Source organism: Squalius cephalus, assembly GCF_949319135.1.
Source record: "Squalius cephalus genome assembly, chromosome: 11".
NCBI lineage: Eukaryota > Metazoa > Chordata > Actinopteri > Cypriniformes > Leuciscidae > Squalius > Squalius cephalus.
In genome coordinates this window covers 11,951,396-11,973,544 of record NC_137132.1, presented here as the reverse complement: position 1 = coordinate 11,973,544, position 22,149 = coordinate 11,951,396, and the positions used below count along the sequence as shown (strand labels likewise).

At 36.4% G+C, this 22,149-nt stretch overlaps 2 protein-coding genes across 2 annotated transcripts; one reads left to right on the top strand and one right to left on the bottom strand.

Annotated features, from left to right (window-relative positions):
- Positions 1 to 72: 72 nt before the first annotated feature.
- fbxo46 (F-box protein 46) lies at positions 73 to 10,064 on the bottom strand. The gene is made up of 2 exons (XM_079885944.1): positions 9,666 to 10,064; positions 73 to 2,678 (listed from the first exon to the last, which is right to left on the bottom strand). The coding sequence occupies exon 2, from the start codon at positions 2,559 to 2,561 to the stop codon at positions 558 to 560; it is 2,004 nt and encodes a 667-aa protein (XP_079742070.1). The 5' UTR covers positions 2,562 to 2,678; positions 9,666 to 10,064; the 3' UTR covers positions 73 to 557.
- A 2,001-nt stretch (positions 10,065 to 12,065) lies between these two features.
- Positions 12,066 to 21,626, top strand: coq8b (coenzyme Q8B). Its single transcript, XM_079885945.1, has 15 exons — positions 12,066 to 12,169; positions 12,764 to 12,942; positions 13,034 to 13,363; positions 13,823 to 13,889; positions 14,237 to 14,308; positions 14,393 to 14,512; positions 14,741 to 14,826; positions 18,181 to 18,321; positions 18,424 to 18,505; positions 18,612 to 18,705; positions 18,853 to 18,994; positions 19,248 to 19,355; positions 20,100 to 20,165; positions 20,462 to 20,548; positions 20,715 to 21,626. Coding segments are annotated over exons 1-15 (1,872 nt in total). The 5' UTR covers positions 12,066 to 12,168; the 3' UTR covers positions 21,012 to 21,626.
- The last annotated feature ends 523 nt before the right edge of the window (positions 21,627 to 22,149 follow it).

The window sequence follows — 22,149 nt, the reverse complement described above, 5'->3', positions numbered from 1 at the left end:
GGAGGGGAAAAATGAAGTCCAACAACAACAAAAAAATATTATTCACTCACATTCACACAAAACAGAAAAATCTAACAAGCAGTCAAACTGTTGATTACAAAGTGACATCAGGGATTTGGATTTGTAAAGTGACATCATTCTGCACGCTTTTGACCAAAGGGACAGCAAATTAAACTTGACAACAACCTCTGACGTTATACTCGCAGTCCTTTGTCTAGCCTGCAGATTTTTTATAAGGTTGGGGTCAGAATCAGAGCTTGTCTTGGAAGATTGCCAAGCCGTGAGAATTTCTAACCAATTAAAGTACATGTGAAGACTAGTCCCATGCAGCAGACAACTCATTTAACCAGCATTGGTTTTCAAATTTCAAAACATTGGTCTGCTAATGTAGGGACCGATAATTAAGTATGGTGCACTGATAAGAACTGATACTGACAATGATAGCAAGGTTAACAAGATAAGATAGGAGAGGCGAGCGCAACCATAAATAGTACAGTGGCATGAGGTTTCAGTAGAGCAAAAGCAGGGAGAGAAAAGGACAACCCTGACTCAATCCTTTACCTCCCATCGTCTCTTTTGGTGCGGGCCTGAACCAGCTCGCATGGCTGTACCCAGTTGTTATCATGTAGCCCAACTCGACAGCCAGGTGTGTCCTTATCTGTGCGCCGACAACACATCCAGTAGGAACGTCCATAAGGCAAGTCATGGTGGTAAGGTTTAGGGTGCCAGCGGCAGAGCGATACATCTCCCCGCTCATACTGCCGCTTGCACTGCTTGCAAGGGTCATCACGGTACAACGGGTCCTGGTTCCAGCGAGAGTCTGTAGCACGCACGCCGTAGGTCTCGATCAGGGTCTTGAAATCATGGCAGGTGCATTTGAGTGCTGCTAGCGAATGGGTGGGCAGGTAGCTGAAGATATTGACCATAATGTGGTCCGGAAGCAAAAGCATGTATTGCCGTGGTTCCAGAAGCCGCTGGATCTGAAAGCGAATCTCAAGGAAGTCATGGGAGACATGTCGGTAGAGGCGGCACAACGGAGGATCAGAACAATCATCCACAGTTGTCAGTGGGGAGTCTGGCCTCTCGACAGTAGGCCCCACTTGCCCATTATTGTTTGCACAGTCTAAAGACAGCATCCCACTGTTTACTGTTGAACAACTCTCATCTTCAGTAGATGGTGACTGCAGAAAGAACAGCTGGCCAGGAGGTGGATCCTCTGAGGATTCAGTTGAATTAGCCCCATTAGGCATAGCAAAACATACAGTCTCTTCTTGAACATTCTCTGTGCTGTCCTTCCCATAGAAGACACATTGGTCTACTGCACCCGTGACCACAACCTCAACGTGGAAGCCGGTCACCCGCTCTCGAGTCACCGCTGCCTTCTCTCCTGAGGCAGAGTCTTGGTTAGGATCTGACGTTGTGGAGGGAGGCCTGTCGTTGATACCTTCCCCAAGCGGATCGGCCTTTGTTGAGCCAGCAAGGAGGGCACCTGGATCTCGAGATGAGGGACTAACCAGTTGGTAGAGGTCACAAGTGATCTTTTCTTTGCCTCTAGCTCCTGCTTGCCCCCCTCCGACTCCACAACTCATAAACATGCATTTGGGGCGGCCAACAGGCTCAGACTGGGTGCGAGGGTCCAAACTTGACACTCGAAAAGCAATCCGTACTTCCCCTCGTCCATGGCTTGGAGCACCACCCACAGATTCACCAGTGTGAATGCTGTCTATTCCTGAACCATTAAGTTCAGGCTGCAAAGTTGTACTGTCAAGATTCTGCTGCCGAGATTCAAACTGTGCAACAGTCTGAGCAACCCGTCGGGATTCCTGCTGTTGCTGCAGCAAATCAAAGTCACTTTGAGAAGTTGGTGCAGATGAAGGGGGTTCTGAGAGGATTACAACAGGTTTCTGATGGACTGTATAATGACTAGTTTGTCCTTGCGCTACCATACCTTGAAGGGCCAAGGCTGTACGCTGTTCCACAAGGGCAACCATTTCGGCCACAGAGAGCAGATCTGTTTCACTAACTCCAACACCATCCTCCCCCAAGTTGGATTCTGTGGCTACATCAACAGCAACATTTTGAGCTCTAGTGGGAGGGTCATAAGAGGAACAGCGACGACGCCGCTTGGCCTTGGTACAATCAGTAGCCCAGTTTCCCTTGACTTTCATGGCACTAGGCCTAGGAATTCCAGCACCATTACACTGGTGAGCTACAAAGAAGGCAATTTTCTCCTTGGTGTTGCCTGGTTTGATGACATACCAGGTATCAAGCAGTACCCTGCCATCCTCCATCTGTGAATTCGGAGAGGGTGGTGCAGGTAGTGGTGGAACCAGAAGGGTAGATGAAGCAGCTGGTGGGGTGTTTTCAGTGCCAACATCCTCATCTTGCTCCTCACCGACTACATGGGTCTCTAATGTTGTAAGCCCCGAATCATCAGCCTTGCAGTGGGTGGTAGTTGTTCCATTACGAATTGTACCATTGCTGTACGGCTTATTCTGGGAGTAGGTGCCAAAGGGGCGTGGGCACCACAGCCGGATGTGGGAAAAGGTGTCACGGTTCATTATGAGCCCATGGGGAGCATACCTGCCTCTATACTGGGCAGCTACTTTGCATTTCACCACTCATCTTCACTTTTCAGATCTGCATGTTCCAGCTGGACAGATTACTCCATCTGAGGACTAAGAGAAAAAGAGGCAAGACTTAGTTTCACTCAATTAATCTAAATCTGTTAAAATGTCTTAATCAGAATTACAACAATAAATAGAGTAGTGAATCATCTGAAATGAATGTGAACACCAACTTGCCTCCAGAAAAGGCTACATTATATGATGAATATTGTATTGAGGAGCTAAATCTGATATCAGACATATCAATTAAGCCACTATGTTGAGAATTGAGGATCCCGTTAGTAGGGTACGTTGTCTTTTGTGTGATTTACTTTATGTAAAGTTTCAGTGTCACAGCTTTTTACAACCAGCCTGTTAATAAGACTGGGCTGACAGACTACAATCAATTCTATTAACTTAATCACTGATACAAATGTCAGTGGATTTTATTAGTCAACTAAATTGATTAATCATTCCAGCTTACAGGAACAGTACTGGTGTTGCTGCTGGTGTATCTGTAATCTCTACTAGAAGGAAGCTATACTTGGAGAACTGAAAAATTCCAATCAATAAAGAGTGAAAATTCAGGAATTTTGCTTTCAATATTGAGTTAGTCTAATTCCTTTTGTTAAATGTAGTTGTTTAACACTTAGGCTAAAACCTTTTATTAAAGTGGATCTTTCCGATCCCATTGCATTCCAACACATGTGGTACACAATTACACAATTAGTGTAGGTCAGTCTTTCATTCTGGGTGGCTTCGTACAAAACCCATTATTTTCTGTGGCCATTAATTAGCAGAAGAGCTTATACATTCTGAAGACCACATACAACAAAAACCCTTTGCCAAGAGACGGAATGCTATTGTAGAGGAGGACAATCTTAAGTGTTATACTATAGTTATACAAACACATTGCTTTGCTAGTCTCTTTAATAAACTAACATAATATTGTGAGTGTAACACATATAACTGGATAGAGAATGAGAAGCCTTGTTTTCATACTGTATGCAACGTTTTAAATGACCTTGAAAAACCTATCACAATGTTAATGGGTATAGCCTTTTGAAAATCTTTAAAAGCTGCTATTTTTAGTCCACAATGCATTTTAAATGCATTTTTATATTGCATATGAAAGATGACACTACATGCTTGCTAATAGTTGCTATGAATGAATATGGGTCAATGACAAATAAAAGTTAAAAGTAAAATTGATGTAATGCATATTTTCCAGTCAGGAACAAAACAAATTCAATTTCAATTGCATTTTGCAAGTTTCCTAACATTTAAATACATTTTTTGACAACCAAATGTTTGTAAATATATATTCCTAATTGTATTGTGAAATCTTAGCAAAGTAGCCTAATCTCTTAGAGTGTCTACAATGCCTAACTTATTATTTTATGGTTGTGTATTTTATTCATATTAATTTATAATCATTGCATTCTAGTGGCCAGGTATTTAGTATCTTTAGCATCTGATTTAAAAGACTGATTGATATCAAAAAGTATACCAGTAAATGCATTCAATACAATAACTATTCACAATCAACAATTTTCAGCCATTTGTTCACTTTGACCAATTATTTGTTGGCTTAAATCAAGAATTTATATGGTTGTAAATGAATATCAGTTGTGCCACCTGACCTGACACATTAATAATGACAGGAAAAATGCTGAATACTGGACTTTATTTATTTATTTTATTTTCATTTCATTTCAAGTACATTTATAAGTGTTTTGGTCAAAAGTCTCTATTGAAGTAAAAGTAGTAAATTGATCAAAAACAGAATAAATCACGACATCGCATTCAGAACGTAGGAACTGGAACAGGCTACAGTGCAATAGATAGGGTTTAGATACACTGTAATAAATTGTGATTGAATAACAACAAAGTATTTTTTCATATTGATACAAAAATAATCATCAGCTTGATAATCAAGTCAGCTGAGAATTTTAAAATAAAATATCAAAAATGCATTCATCAAAATGTTTAAAACATTAAACGCATAGCAACTTTAATTGAACACTAGGCTATATAATAACCACTAAAGATTCGTCACCCTTCTTTTTGCAAAAGATATGTTTCTCTTTCAGCCGGATCTTTTTTTAATGCGCTCCCTGTGTCATGCAGAGTTCTCATTCCTACTTTATATAGGCCTACAGTCTTCAACTACAAATACAGTTAATTACCATCATGTATTAACATTTAAATAAATAATTTGTTACAATGCACTTATTGTGTACATATACACGTTTTACATTTTACTTATAAAGAAAAGCCTGCATATTACATCTGTAATTAACATCTAGCCTATAATTACACTGTTGACTCTTCCCTTACCCCTTAACCCTACCCATACTATCAAATGTGTCCTAACTTAGCACTTGACGGCATCAAATTTTCATGTTGTGATAATTGCTGAAGCTTTTATTACAGTATACAGTATTATCACGATATTGAAATAAGTTGCAAAAAAAAAAAGTGTTGTCATACTATAACTTTTTTCTTATAACAAAAATAATTGAACATTTAAATAAAATAAAGCAATACACAAAAATGTATAAATGTATAACATTAAAATGCAAAAGAATGATAGAGAACAACTGGCATCACTTTACAATAAGGTCTCATTAGTTAACATAAGTTAAAGCAGGTGTCACCAACCCTGCTCCTGGAGGGCTACAGTCCTGCAGATTTCAGCTCCAACCCCAATCAAACACACCTGGACCAGCTAATCAAGCTGTTCAGGGTTGCTTGATAATTACAGGCAGGTGTGTTGGAACAGGGTTGGACCTAAAGTCTGCAGGACAGTAGCCCTCCAGGAGCAGGGTTGGTGACACCTGAGTTAAAGCATTAACTAACATTACAATGAGCAATGGCTACATTTGTTACGGAAGTAACAGAAGAAAAATACAACTGTTAGTTCATGTTAGTCTGTTAAATAATACAATTAGAACTTATGATTTTAATAGTGTTATTAAATGTTGAAATTAAGATTAACAAATGCTTTAGAAGTATATTTCATTGTCAGTTTTTTTAAAAACGAATTAATTAAATAATGTTAACTAATGGAGCCTTAATGCAAAGTGTGACCGAATAAAGAATCAAAACATTTTCAAACAATATCTCTAGGGCATGTTGTAGTCCAGATTAAAATGTAAAAATGTTTAAGTTTGAAAATAAATAGCCCATTACAAGGCTCGAAATTCCGTCCCTTTTGGTCGCATGTGCTCCCGAAATTTTATCTGTGCGACCTCAAAATATATTTGTGAGCATTTTTGCGAGTGCAAATAAATGTTTCTCTACAAAACGTTTGCTAATTACTGCACAGTATGTGCCTGCTGTGAGCTGATACAGTGACCGGTCCACCGTTCTATCACATAACCAATTAGACTTCAACTTTACGTTGTTAACTTTAAAGCAGATTAGATTTAGGTTAGTTAAAGGGATGGTTCTAGATTGATTTAACTCCGAACCATCCCTTTAATTAGCCGTCAATCACTCCCTTTCACTAACTAGCGCACAAAATGTAAAGAGCTGAGGAGAGAAAGATTTAAGGGTCAAGTGAAAGAGAATTTTATTTGCCCGACTGGACAAGTAGCCTGACTAAAACGTCAATAACAAAATAAATTTGAGCATTTTCAGTTGATTCCTATGGAAGCTCAACTTATGAATGTCCATGCATCTGTGCGAATTTTACGTTCGCTTTCGAATTAGCGATTTCAAAGTGAGGTGCAAAAGAGGGAAAAACTCTAACGGGACTAACTACTGGAGAGTTGCCTATTTGCAGTAGTCGATAATACGTGACAGATTAGATCAGTCCCAAATGCAAGCACGTCAAATTTTAACTAGCACATTTTCAAAAAATGGTCACAGTCCAGAGCCCTGCAAGATTGTGCTGTTGAGGCTCACGCAGTCTCTCGAAAAGAAATCGAAACAAATGAGCGCAGTACACATAAAGAAACTCAATTCAAAATGTTTTTATATTTATAACATATAATACATTCAAGCAACATCACACAACCGGGAGTGCTGTTTTCCTGAATAACATCACGATTGAAAATGTGACATCGATTTCATATATTACAAGTAAATCGGTCAGTCGCTTGTCCGGAAAAAAATAGGATTTTTGTGTCGTTATTATACACTGTTCAGAAACAGAAAGTAGTGCAGATGCTTTGTTTATGGTGTTACCAGGGTAACGGCTGCATGTCTGCCGTTCCCATAGACAGTATAAGAAGTGGACAGAGCCATCTCATTGGAACTCAATTGAGACAAGTGGGCTTCATTTTTAGCGATTTTTTAGGCCTTTTGTTCCTGACGCGCAGACTCAAACCGACTCAAACAGAGCTTGACGACGTAGATGTGACGTGAGCAACCCGTCTGTCTTCTAGTGGCTGTGGCATGAGAAATCTGAATCATTCCCTTCCGAAACTTGCAAAGACGGAGAGCGTGAGTAGGAGGTGTCCATGAGCTTGGAGCAGGAGAAACTTTTGCTAGGTATTCTGATTAATTATTTTGTAATTTTGCCTCCACGTCTCCCCGATTGCCCGCGAGCTTCTCCTCCTGTCTATACGGTAATCTCTCTACTGTGCGACAGAGAGTCGCGTGGTTATGACGCAATCGTTAGCCTATTTTTACAAAAACTGCTTCTACGGGGCCATAACATAAGCTACAAGGTAATGGAGCATTTTATACATTGTCGTGTTTCTTTAGAAATAAATAATGGACAAATGGAGTCTTTAAATGCCTCAGATGTAAAGTTATTCGCTGTCAAAGTGACGCCAAAATGAATGGGAGTCAATGGAATGCTAACAGCAGGTGAGGGTCTGCTACAAGATGGTGGCACGCGGCCGGCTTCAACTTCCGGTCGACTTCCTTCCCGCTTGGCCGTTCCATCAGCGCCATCTTCACTTGTTCCGCCATGCGCTCCTCATGCGTGTTGGGCTAGTTTACATCAGAGTGTGCGCATTCCTCTTTGATACAGCGGTGTTGTGCATTTTAAACAATTAAAAGTATTCTTAAGTTTCATTCTAAAAATCTTAATAATTCGTAATAATTTACGATATTTTGAAGTCCCCACGATAACAATATAGCCTATATATAAAGCATGTTCATTATTGTAATATATCGTATTACCTTATATCGTATTACCTATTTTTCTTCATGGTGGCTTTTAAAATGATCATGAAAATAATTGAAAGTGTAAAACATTTTTAACTTATACATTATTTTGAATTTCTCATAATTAAAACACCAGCTTATAGTTTTCTTAGTTTGTTTATATGTGCTAATGGTTAGCCGGCATCTAATATTTTGGGGAGTTAAGATCCCAAAACATAAAATAATATTAATTATTTTAATGTACTTATAATTAATCCAAACTAAATAGGTTTTTTAGAATAAAGTGATACATGTCATTAACTTATTAAATTATTTAAAAAGGAAACAAAACACAAAAATATGCACCTCATGTCATTGACCCATATGAGAAAACTGCTAAATAAGGATAAATATTGAGCAGTATAGTTTTTAAGAATAATACAGAATAGTTTAATGTGTACTGTTCAAAAAGAGTTACATTTTTATATCTGGCATGACAATAATAATTAAATATATGTCATTATATTTATGCAAACTTGTTTTGAAATCTAACTAGTACCACCTAATAGTCTTGTTGGTTGCTATTCTTTAGAGACTGAGCAAATGACTTTAAATAAATAAAGTCATGGTTCAGATCAATACACTATCTCATCTAATCTCCATTGCTCGAACAAACTCTTTGTACAAATAAAAAAAAAAAACCTTCCTGAATAAATAAAAATCAAGAAAGTGGGAATTTAGTTAAACTGGGGAAAATTTAATTAGTTCATTTTCATCGGGAAATAATCCATGCTGGATCTCATTATTGTTAGAAAAAGAAAAGAAAAGAAAAGAAAAGAAAAGAAAAGAAAAGAAAAGAAAAGGGGGACAGAAAGATTTGATGACTCCAGTATGCTTCCAGGTAATCAGGACAAACAAAATGTTAAAAGACTTGTTAAACAAGTCAGTCGACGACGAGATGATTAACTCAGGAGTGAACAACACAGTACATTATATTTGTATCTTATTTTCTAAATACCAATTGTACCTTATAGAGTGAAATCGTTCTTTATTCGTTTAATGTTAATATGACCATATGTTTTTCGGTCTACTCTTGGAAAATCTTAGAAAACGGTCGGATTAATTTAAACCACCAAAAATTGATTGAACCATATCAACCGTTCACCAAAAGCAAATAACAAAAAGACAGCAAATATTCGCATTGGTGATGATTAACCTAGCAAAGATATCAGTCCAAACAGTAAGATAATATAAGTGATTTCATATTTAATCCTACGGTACTCATAAATGATATGTGAATTATGTTGTCATGTATTGCATTCCCAGCTCTCCTCCTGCTCACTAGGCCTACTCATCAAGTTAATCCATGGCTTGTCTGAACATAATCGCTTGGCATCTTCAGTGCTTTTAATTTCAATAAACACTCTGAACTCAAAACAGTAGCCTAAATAGTCGAAATAAAGACAACGCGTTTGGGATCATTTGACTTGAGGCAGTAGTTAAAGCGAATCAAACCGACTAGCAGCTAACTGGCAATTGCAAACTATTAGCCAGCTTTAAAACATCTGAAAATGACCGAACCTCTCCAATTCAGTTTCAATTAACAATCATGTCAACCGAAATAATCGGTAGCATTATAACCAACACTAGTATTTTCTCCACTAAAGGGAATGTGTATTACTGACGCTGTTATTTATCTGCGCCAGTGTGTAATTAGCATATGTTTAGCTAAGCTGTCTTCATGAAGTGTAAACCTCAACTTTTCTATTATACTTTCCTAACTTGGCTTATTTCAGTATTACATAGTGGAAGTTCAGCGACTCTGTAGAATCAAATGTTTACATTTTTGACAGCCTTGAACGTTTTGAAACATTTCCACTTGATGTCACCATCAACAATAAATAATAAGCCAAGCTAAAACAGTAGCAGCTCTGCTAGAATTATGTCTCTGCTTACCTTCTTCTGAGACCAAATCTCCGATGATTTCGCTCCGACAGCTTTACTTTTTTAACCAAAAATGGCTATATTGTCGATTTAAACCAACAGTCATTCAAAATTTTCTCTGTGCTTTTAAAAACAAACAGAAATGTAAGCTGAGGTCGATGAGGGTTTGCAGGTAGACTGTTAGCATTTGCAAGCTAACTCGAAAATGAAGCAAAAATCCCAATATTCATCTGGCTTTATCAACTGTATATGTCTGTTTTGAACACAGTAATGTTTTGGTAAATACTGTGTCTAAAAAAAAATGGTCGTCTCTATTGTTTAACCAGAGTTTCGATACTATTTCACCAAAACAGAAATAGTTAGTAGGTCCTCGAAAAGCAATTGAGGAAGGCCATTTTGTTGACAAGCAGCTGCAAAACGCTTGTAGCCAATGGGGAGAGAAAGTTGATGGCATGCCCATATATGGATGTTCAGACTCCCCCTCTATCACTACACCCACAAAGAGGAAAATTCTTCTAACTCATCTCATCATAACAATCAGCATCTTTCACTTTCACCACATTTCACATAAAAGTCAAGTCTGAGCAGAAACATATACCGTAATTGCAGACTCTGTTTGTTTTTGTTTCTGTTACTGTACTTTTACAATTGGTCTTTGGCTGCCACTGCCACTGGATAAACATAAATAAGAAAGACAACAATTCTCAAATATTGAAATACCAGTAAATAAAATATCAAATGAACACAGATAGTGAGAGAAGGATAAGAAGCAATGTGCATCAGAGTACGGGCACCACACAGTATGTTCATTGTAGTAGGCCTACAGGGGTGAATGATCTGTGTGGATTATGTCTTTATGTACAATATGAGGACTACAGGGATACTGAACAGTGCAAAGGTATTGTGTTTTTATGTTTAGTGGGGCACAGCTGTAGACTATAAAAAAACGTTCCTTATTGTTTCCTAATTGTCTAAATATGCTGCCATATCACAGTCAAAGTAAGCATAACTGGATATGATCAGTATGAGAACACGGAGTGAACTTGAAGGTGCTAAACACATATCTTTAGGACTGAGAATGGTAAAAAGAAAATGCATTCAGCTATCTTATAATAGCTTTAGTGTGTAGTGAGAGACGGCCTTTTAGAGGAAACAGTTCCCAATGAGAATAACTGATAAATAATGCAAGAGATGTAAATAAGACCATACCAGAGATTGTATATGGAAAATAAATGCAGGTTGTGCAAGTACAGGAAGATATTCACAGCTGTTGTCGGTGTGAAACGGATGCTGCAATCATTGTTTTTTTCCCTATTGTGACATATATCCAAGTGAAACCGCTTCTTGAACAAGAAAAAAATTTAGCCAGTAAACATGTCATCAAAGAAGAGAAGAGAAGAGAAGAGAAGAGAAGAGAAGAGAAGAGAAGAGAAGAGAAGAGAAGAGAAGAGAAGAGAAGAGACGAGACGCTGCATGAGGGAGGGGAAGTTATTTTAAGTTTACATGGGCAATAATGGTGTGCACAGATAAATCATCAGGGTGATTTTAATAAGCTACAGTAAAACAGCACACATTTTGTACAAAACTTTTAGATTAGACTGTTATTGACTACAGTTAACCTATTACAGTACAAATCCTACTTTAATGTTCTTTTTTGTCCTGTAACAGTCATAAATGAGAACCTGTGAAGTACAAAATCATGGCCTTTATCAACGTTGATTTTTTTTTTCTCCATTTTGCCTGAATTTTTAAATGTTTTCATAAATATTTGACGGTGATGACAAAACTTAGTGACATAAACTTTATAAAAGAGTTATGATTTAAAAAAAGTTCCTTCTTGCAGGACATAATGTATCTTAAAAGACACATGGTTTCAGGGGTGGAAAGCGATAATGCCATCATTTTATTAAAATAGATAGGCTAACATGAACGGTGCATTTATGTAACGTTAAACAACATTTTAAAAATAATCTTCGATTTATTTAGTGTGGATGTAGCCTATTTAAGTTTTAAAAATTTCAGGAACATTTAATAATATTCTATTGGAGAATCACACACATACTCTGCAGTTTTCTGATAATATGCTATTAATTCCTCCAGAAAGTCAAATGAAAGTCACTTAGCTCCGCTAGTCGCACTTCACTCATTCAAAATCAGCGACAGCGTCGTTTGTAACTGCACTTCTCACACTGGCCAGTATACGGCGTTATCCTCCACCGGATCATTGGTCACTGAGACATTCGGATACGCCCCGACCAAATTCTATTGGCCCAAGACGTGTATGTCAAAACTGATACTATGGTTACCATGTTAAACGTGTTTGCTTTCCGCTCGTGATTGGTTGTCAGCAGCAAAACCAACCCCTTTTTGATATCCGCAAATTTGGTTGGCTATGTCAGTTGTCAATCACAAGAGTCTTTCCGTGTCCGGTAGTAGTTGCAAAACAGACAGAGGTGTGCGCAGCAGAAAGGACACTTCTCACAGACGCTGAGAAGGATACAAATCTCTCAAGACGAGTGAGTATTATTGTTGTTAGAAAACTACACCTCTGTACTTATTTATTAAATGCTCCATGATCGGATACATTTTTAATACTGAAATATTCAATAGTATTATTAATGCCCATCTCAATGAATTTGGACATGGGATAAATGCACTGTAATGTGCCTTAGCTTTAGTTACATCAAGCCTAATTGCATATTTGCAAATGCTAAATTGTAAATGCATGCGTTTCACAATGACAAGCAAAGTGAAAGTATATGATATAACATAATATTATATGATTCGAATAAAATATTAATTACATAATATTATAATGTTATAACATTACATAACAACTTAAACTAAATGTAAATGAGAAATGTTGCCAAAGCAACTAACTGAAATAAGATTAAGTTGAAGCACTAAATAACTAACTGGAAATAGATCAAATCTAAAATAATAAATAATAATAAAAAATAATTAAAATGACAAAGACACATCAAAATTGAAAACTGAAAACTAATTAAGAAACTATAATAGTATATAAATAATACTAAAAGAACTGCCTGCTCTGAACTTTTCAGTAATGATATGATGTTTGAAGGTTCATCTGCACCTGTGATTTTCAGTGATGTTGGCAGAAGTGCTGCAGGTGTTGAGGGGGGCCAGCAAGGTGGGTGCTGCCTTCGCCAACATTCAGGGCGAACAACTCCGACTGATGGCCTGTAACTCGACCTTTGGTGCAGGGGTCAAAGCTGCAACGGAGGCGGTCGAGGGTGTGATGGGCACTGTAATGGGAGGAAGCGTGGTTAGTGAACTCATAAAGATTTATCTCTCTGCCCATTTATAGATATGAATGTACATAGTAAGAGAAATTCTTTTTAAATGGACATTTTCAGACTCCCAAGACTGACGAGTTTCCTGACATTGAGAAGTGGGAGGAGATGGACCCGGATGAAGCAGCTAAGTGGGCAGTCGGCTCTGAAATGCCCCCAGACATTTCCAGCAAAAATGGAAGGGGTGAAACGTCAGAGACGCCTTTTGCTGCACCTACTGGCACGGTCAAAGGAACTGGTTGGCCTGGTCAAAACACTCGATTTCTGCACGTATCAATGTCTCATCAGCACACTAGGTTTGTCCACGATTCTGTGGTGGCCAGGTTAAGCCCTGAAGACATTAAAAAGGCGCGGGAGGCAAAGCAGAATATTTCCAAGCCTGTACGGCAAAAGGTGAGGTGTTAAATGTTAACATTGGAAATATATGTTGAAAACTTGTCTTGTGATTTACAATTAATATATGTTGAAAATGTATTTTTGTTAACTAAAACTATTAGCTTGTTAAACTATTAAAACATTTAAAACAATTGAAATTAAGCTAAAATAAAACATAAATATTAGACGAAAAAACGAAAATTAGAAATGTATTCGCATCTAAGTTGAAGCACTTAAATAAAAAAATAAATTCATAATTATTAAAATTACAACTGAAATAAAAATGAATTAAACTTAAATAGGAATATAAAAAACTAACAAAAATTACAAAATCATAAAATTGAAATTAAAGCTCCTCTGATGGCATTTTGGAATGTATTTGTTTAGTATAAAAAGTGTATATTTACAGTTTTCTTTTTCAGCATGTGCTGCTCATTTGTAGACTTTATTGAGCAGTATGATTTTGATGCTTTGCAGCTTAGCGAGCGAGCCAGAGAGCGGAAGGTACCTGCCACGCGGATCAGTCGCCTTGCCAATTTTGGGGGTCAGTGATTTTCAGTTTTATTATTTGCACTGCAGACTGTATATACACACACAAAAAACCTCTATTTGCTGTATTACTTTCAATTTCCATTGTTATAATATTGTTATAATTTTATATATATATATATATTGTGGGTAAAATTCAGTTCAGTGGAAATTTTGTGTGAAAGTGAAAGGTTTCCCCAAGTGGATTTCGCAACAGGGTTAAATTGGTTGTGTAGATTTGCCGTGTTGACCAACAGAAAGCTACTTGGCTTCTTACATCGCTACACTATTGATAAATGTGGTCACACCTTAATAATGCATTAATTGGCCTATTCATAATAATCCTGCTGCTTTCTTTTGTAGGATTAGTGGTTGGTCTAGGCATTGGAGCCATTGCTGAGGTTGCAAAACAGTCTTTTGGAGGAAAACGCTCAGGTAGCGTAGGGTACCCCTTGCCTTGTTTCTAAAACTGTTATTGGGCATATTAGTCCAATTTCTTCTGGTGTCTTTTACTTTCAGAGATGGGGGCTCTTTTAGACTCTCCTCTCCTGTCAGAGGCCAATGCAGAGAGAATAGTGAACACACTGTGTAAGGTTAGAGGAGCGGCCCTCAAGATTGGACAGATGCTAAGCATTCAGGGTATGTAATTTAATTTTATTGTGAATACTTTGGGACCAAATGCTTTCTATTGTTCATAAAAATGATGACACTAAATATTCCTGTTTCAAGAACCCCATTTTAGAGCTTGAAACTCTTCCAGATGTTTTCTGTCCTTTGTTGCTTTTCACAAAATATTATTTAAAGCATTCCAAAGGCACAAAAAGAAGTAGATTCTGTGATGTTTTACATTTTTTATGTCCTCAATAGATAATAGTTTCATTAGCCCACAACTGCAGAAAATATTTGAGAGGGTTCGACAGAGTGCAGACTTCATGCCAGCCTGGCAAATGCATGTAAGTTACAGTGGTTACTACTTCATTGATGCAGTGTTATGAAAACATTCTTCTGTTTTTTGGGGGGGGGGGGTTTGATGATGATGATGATCTTATAAAATATTAACCACACAACATTAAAAACTGCCTTGATGTCTTGAAATAATTGGGTTAATGAGCACCATGCTGGAAAGACTCGATTTTACTAACAAGCTGTTTTAATATTCATCAAAAATACTGTTAAGACACTACCTTGAAATAAAGATAGAAATTTCCATAGCAGTGTTATTATTCATATGTTACTATTATATTATTTATTCTAATTTTTAATTGTTTTTTATTATATAATTTTAGTTTGTTTTAGCAATTTTGCTTTTGTATTTCTTTATTTAGCTTTAATTCATTTTTTATTTCACTTTCAATTTGAGTAATTTTAGTACATCAGTTTAAACTTATTTGTTTCAGTCAGTTTCTCATCTTTATTTTAGATTTATTTCAATGAACAAAAACAATTTTTAATAGTTTTAGTTTTAGTTAACCGTAACTATGCTGTTTCGTAGATGGGCTACAAGGGAGTGTCAGTGCACTTTATACAGCTGGTTCACATTTATGAGTTGAACGCACATGAATGCCATCACATAGTGGTAAATATGAGTGCGAAGCTCGGGATTTTTAGTAAGCCTCGATCTGTATGGCAACTGATAACTGATGGCAGTTGTTAGTGTTGCTTCTAACCCTTAATAGTTTCTTAACCCTCTGATGGTCCGCGGGGTCTTTTTGACCCGCAAATGACTTTTGCTCAAATTAAAAAAAATGTTCCCTTTGTCCAAATGGTATGAAACCTTCTACGGCTCTTAACACTTTCTAGATCTACAAAAAAAAAAATAAAGTGGAATGATATCTGTTTTTATGTTAGCGTGACAAAATTTGTGACACTCGAGGTCCTCGGGGTCTCTGGAGACCCCGCAATCAAAATAGACAAAATTCATCATCAAAATCAGAAACAACGCAGAACACATCGACAGAAATGACAGAAATAAAGTGGCACACTTCCACCAATTCAAAAAGCATCCACAATGCTGAATTATTTTGCTCACAACAAGCGCACACACACACACACACACACACACACACACACACATAGAGGAATACATTTTTGAGACTATAAAAACTGTTCTCTTATCATTTGTAAAATAAAATCATCCAAAATGCAGTACCACCACAAAAATAAATTGGTGACACTGACACATTGAAAAATGTACACACACACACACACACACACACACACACACACACACACACACACACACACACACACACACACACACACACACACACAGGAACATTTGTAAGGCTATAATTTGTCAAATAAAATCATCCAAAATGCAGTACCACCACAAAACTAAATTGGTGACACTGACACATTGAAAAATGTGCACACACACACACACACACACACACACACACACACACACACACACACACACACACACACACACACACGCACACACACACACACACACACACACACACAGGAACATTTGTAAGGCTATAATTTGTCAAATAAAATCATCCAAAATGCAGTACCACCACAAAACTAAATTGGTGACACTGACACATTGAAAAATGTGCACACACACACACACACGCATACACACACACACGCATACACACACGCATACACACACACACGCATACACACACACACGCATACACACACAGGAACATTTGTAAGGCTATAGTGTGTCAAATAAAATCATCCAAAATGCAGTACCACCACAAAACTAAATTGGTGACACTGACACATTGAAAAATGTGCACACACACACACACACACACACACACACACACACACACACGCATACACACACACACACACGCATACACACACAGGAACATTTGTAAGGCTATAGTGTGTCAAATAAAATCATCCAAAATGCAGTACCACCACAAAACTAAATTGGTGACACTGACACATTGAAAAATGTGCACACACACACACACACACACACACACACACACACACACACGCATACACACACACACGCATACACACACAGGAACATTTGTAAGGCTATAGTGTGTCAAATAAAATCATCCAAAATGCAGTATCACCACAAAACTAAATTGGTGACACTGACACATTGAAAAATGTGCACACACACACACACACACACACACACACACACACACACACACACACACACACACACACACACACACACACACACACACACACACACACACACAGGAACATTTGTAAGGCTATAATTTGTCAAATAAAATCATCCAAAATGCAGTACCACCACAAAAATAAATTGGTGATACTGACACATTGAAAATGTAACACACACACACACACACACACACACACACACACACACACACACACACACACACACACACACGCATACACACACAGGAACATTTGTAAGGCTATAATGTGTCAAATAAAATCATCCAAAATGCGGAACCACTACAAATATAAAGTGGTGTGGTGACACTGGCTCATCGACAATGTGTACTCACACACTCTCTCTCTCTTTATCTCTCAGACACACACACACACACACACACACACACACACACACAATTGAGTGTGTCTAGAATCTAGAATTAGATTAAAAATAAATGATTGAAATAAATGATAAAATCTTAAGACTCCAACATTTCTCTTTATAACATTTTGTTCAGGTTTGATTCTAATCATAATGTAACATTATTGAAAAACTGGGGGGTTTTTTTGGTACAAAAAATGCTAAACTTTGACAAAAATATTTTATTTTTGTTATAATTGTGATTTTATAATATTTAGATATGAATCCAACTGAATCCAACTTGTGAAAAGATATATTTCAGGTAGTCTAATAGCAAATAGCATATACTGGAGCTCTATAGCCATCTAGTGGTTAAAATTATTATTTTTTATTTTAAAACTGCATTTTCCAAAAAATGGGCATAAATGTTACATTAAACCATTTAAAATCATCCATGTTATCCCCATGAATGAAAGTTAGAAATCTGGGTCTTTTATAAAGTGAATTTTACATCAAATGCTGTTTTTTTGTAAAAAGGCTATTTAAATATTTATTTATTTATTTATTTATAGAAATTTAAAAAATATCATAAATTCTCCAAAAACTGCACAAATGTTGAGTAAAAACATTAACAAACAGAATAAAATTACATTTGTAAAAAAAAAAACTATTATCTTGTTACAAAATTAAATGTTATTGTCTGGGGTCTCTAGAGACCCCAAAGAACTCAAGTGTAGACATAAAAAAAGACCATCAGAGGGTTAAACTAAAACTGACGTTTTTGTTGTTATGTTCACTTTGTGATATCTCACCAACTATGTTGAAACCCCATGTGCAGAAAGTGCTTGAGGAAGACTTAGGGTCTGGATGGAGGGAGAAACTCTCATCATTCGAGGAAAAACCCTTTGCTGCTGCCTCCATTGGTCAAGTGCATCATGGAGTTTTGCTTGATGGCAGGGAAATTGCAATGAAGATACAGGTATTAGACAGAATTTTTCATGTTCTGGTTTCAGCAGTCTAATGTTTTGCAACATATATTAATGTTTTGTGTAAACAAACTTTTCTTTTTTTTCTCATATAGTACCCTGGTGTCGCTGAGAGCATTCATAGTGACATCAACAATCTTATGTCTGTTCTGAAGATGAGTGTTGTGCTGCCTGATGGTGAGCACTGGCAATTGTTTTCATTTTTATATTAAGTTCAAAAATTGGGTACATTGAGTCATACACATTGTGTGGGATGTCAGTAGCTGTTGATTTATTTCAACAGGTCTGTTTGCTGACAGCAGTCTCGAGGTTCTTCAGAGGGAGTTGGCATGGGAGTGTGACTACAAGAGAGAGGCAGAGTGTGCAAAGCGATTCAGGTATATAATAAATATTCAGTTATAATAAATATCTGGATTGTGTACCGTTTGAATGAACCACAACAACACTACCGTTCAAAAGTTTGGGGTCGGTAATGTTTTGGACTATTATTACACATTATTGCCTATTTTTCTTGACTCTCACAGGAATTTGCTTGAAGGAGATCCAGTATTCGTGGTCCCTGAGGTCTTTGATGAGCTGTCGGGTCGCCGTGTGATCACCATGGAACTGGTTAATGGAGTTCCACTGGACAGCTGTGTTGATTTGAATCAGGAGACTAGAAATGAGGTGAGTTTTAAACAGAGAACAGACATTTGCAATAAGTTTTGTTTGATTTATTTACTTACATTTTTTTTTTTTTACTAAATCTTTTAATCAAAGATATACCCTTTGCATATTACTTAAGAGTTGTGTGAATAACCTACAATATTATTTCTCCTGATTTGGCAATATTGAGACTGTTTATCTAATGATATCCTATTTTATTTCACTGTGAAAATGAGCTTTCAGAAAATAATTCTCGCTCACCTTTATTCGGTAGATAAGTTTTAACATCCTGCAGTTGTGTTTGAGAGAGCTGTTTGAGTTCCGCTTCATGCAGACAGACCCCAATTGGTCCAACTTCTTCTACAATAGTGAACAGAACAAGGTGAGCAACCACTAAGGTACTGACGACAGAGGTGTGTATGTAAATTCAGATGTATTTGCTCATCTATAGTTTCACATTAACCCATTTAATCATCTTACACACACACACACACACATATTCTGTATTACTCAAAACTATTAATCTTTGTGCATGTGTTATTCAGTCCAATCAGCTCTGAAGGTCTTGATCACTTTTTAGAAATCACGTCAAGATCGCATATAATCTATAGACCCTCTCTTTCAAAAGTTTGGGGTCAGTACAATGTTTTTTATTTTTTTAAGAAATGAATACTTTAATGCTCAAGTTTGCATTAAATTGATCAAAAGTGACAGTAAAGACGATTATAATTCTTTCTATTATCAAGGTTTGCTCAGCATGAGTTTTCAACATTGAGAATAATAATAAGTGTTTCTTGGTCAGAAAATGATTTCTGAAGGATCATGTGACACTGAAGACTGGAGTGATGATGCTGAAAATTCAGCTTTGCCATCACAGGAATATATTACATTTTAAAATACTGCTATTAAATTATAATAATGTTATATTAAAATGATATTAATAGAAAACAGTTATTTAAAAATGTGATAATATTTCAAAATTGCATATTTTAACTTCCATATTTCTTTCATAATTTCTTAATTGCATGTCTGTTTGTGTTCAGGGTGCTGTTAGACCTTTCCACTTCTCCCCCATTGAAACAGTATGTACGACTTTGATTTGTTCATTTGTTCTTCGTCATAACAGATATATCTGTTGGACTTTGGAGCCTGCCGAGATTACCCAGAGTCATTCACAGATGATTACATAGAGGTACAGATTTTGGGAATATTTTTACACAACACCTTATTGGGTAGGACTGGAATGGGATGTGAAGGGGCTTTGCATAAGAAGTGAGCTTGAGATTTTTGGTGTTAATAGGAATCTCTACAGTATTTTTGTCATCGTAGACACATACAGTAACCTAATAAATATGTGAATTATTATAAAATTCACAATATAACTTAAAAAACAATGTAAGATGATGCAACAATATTGGTAAATGTTAAAAAGAACATCATTACTGCCATTGCTCCCTTTTATGTATCTGTGTATGATTGTCATTCAAGGTGGTTCATGCAGCGTCAATCGGAGACAGGGCAACTGTTCTGCAGAAATCTAAAGACCTGAAGTTCCTTACCGGTTTCGAAGCCAAGGTTTGTGGCTTTATATGGTTGGTTTATAAAACACATGCCCAATAGTTTTACTGTCTTGGATATTTTCTATGCACTTTTTCTTTTACTTTACTTTAGATTTAAAGATTTAAGTGTCTTTATTGTTTCTAGACTGTCCTCTTTAACAAAATGGTCTTATTCTCTTCAGGCTTTCGAGGATGCACACGTGGAGGCAGTGATGATCCTTGGTGAAGCGTTTGCTTCTACGGAAGTGTTTGACTTTGGCACTCAGAGTACCACACAGCGCATCCAGAGCCTGATCCCTGTCATGCTTCGACACCGTCTCACTCCTCCTCCAGAGGAGACTTACTCTCTGCACCGCAAAATGGCTGGCTCATTCCTCATCTGTTCCAAGCTAAAGGCCCACATTTCCTGCCGAAAAATGTTCCTTGATATTTACAATGCATACAAACTTCAACGACAGGAAAGATGCATGCAGGTTTAGGTTTTGAGGGTTATATGTGACCATTTAATCACTCAAGAACTTCAAGATCATCAAGAACTTCAAGATCATCATGACACACAGATGTTTATTTATTCTATGTAAACAGAAAGTTCAATTGTGTCAGTATGTTTTTCCCCTTTTATTTTCTTTGAAAAAAAAAAAAAATTGAATGCAAAGGTAGATATTCTTAGAATTAGTTGACAAGGTCTTGTTATTATCATTGCCAAGCTTTTAAAGTTATGACACTAAGCAATGAATATAACGATTTTACTCCAGTGGAGTGAATTACAAATCAGAATTCTTGTGAATGATATAAATCTAACAATATAATTTGACCGCACGGTTTGATTTGCAACATCATGTTTCAAATTATACCAAGTAAGAAAAGTCAAAGTGTGTATTTCTCTTCTCATCATTAAAAGTATGTGACATAACTGGTGTAGCAGATAGTAAATATTAGTAAATAATGGTTTAGTAAATAAATATTACACTGTCTTTGTGATAGTTTTAAGACCACTGAAACCGCTGACCACTGAGGTAAATACTATGATACATAAATATGATAATCATCCATTACTTTAAAGATGAACAAATTATAAATCTGAGGTCACACCCAGATATTCGGCATATTTTCTTATTATATATTTATTTATTTATTTATTAAATCACTAAATATGATCCATGTTTTTCACATGTTCCATGGTAGTACCAATAGTATTCTTTAATAAATGAAGAGTTCAGATGCAAAAGCCTCTAAGTGCCATCTGAAATTTTCTTCTAGAATGATCATTTTTATCAAGCTCGTACATTTAAGTTAAATAATTTCACTTAAATGGCAATGCAAATTACCTATTAATTGTCATTTAAGTGAAATTACGTAACTTATACAAACTTTATAAAAATGATCATTCTAGAAGAAAATTTCAGATGGCACTTAGAGGGTTTTGCATCTGAACTCTTCAAATGTAAATACAATGGTACATGAATATGGAAATATTCTAGAATTTCCCAAAGCTTTATGTTTTGATCTGTTTATTATTTATAATATATATATATATATTTATAATATTATAATATATTTAAATAATATAAGATAATATATTTATTTATTATCAATTCTAATTATATATATGTATTG

Excerpts from the sequence above, each read along its gene's own strand:
- fbxo46 (XM_079885944.1), bottom strand. The coding sequence starts at position 2,561 with ATGAACCGTGACACCTTTTCCCACATCCGGCTGTGGTGCCCACGCCCC.
- coq8b (XM_079885945.1), top strand. Across the intron at positions 18,706-18,852 it reads GAGTGTGCAAAGCGATTCAG|GAATTTGCTTGAAGGAGATC; the intron begins GTATATAATAAA and ends TGACTCTCACAG. Across the intron at positions 20,549-20,714 it reads TTACCGGTTTCGAAGCCAAG|GCTTTCGAGGATGCACACGT; the intron begins GTTTGTGGCTTT and ends TATTCTCTTCAG.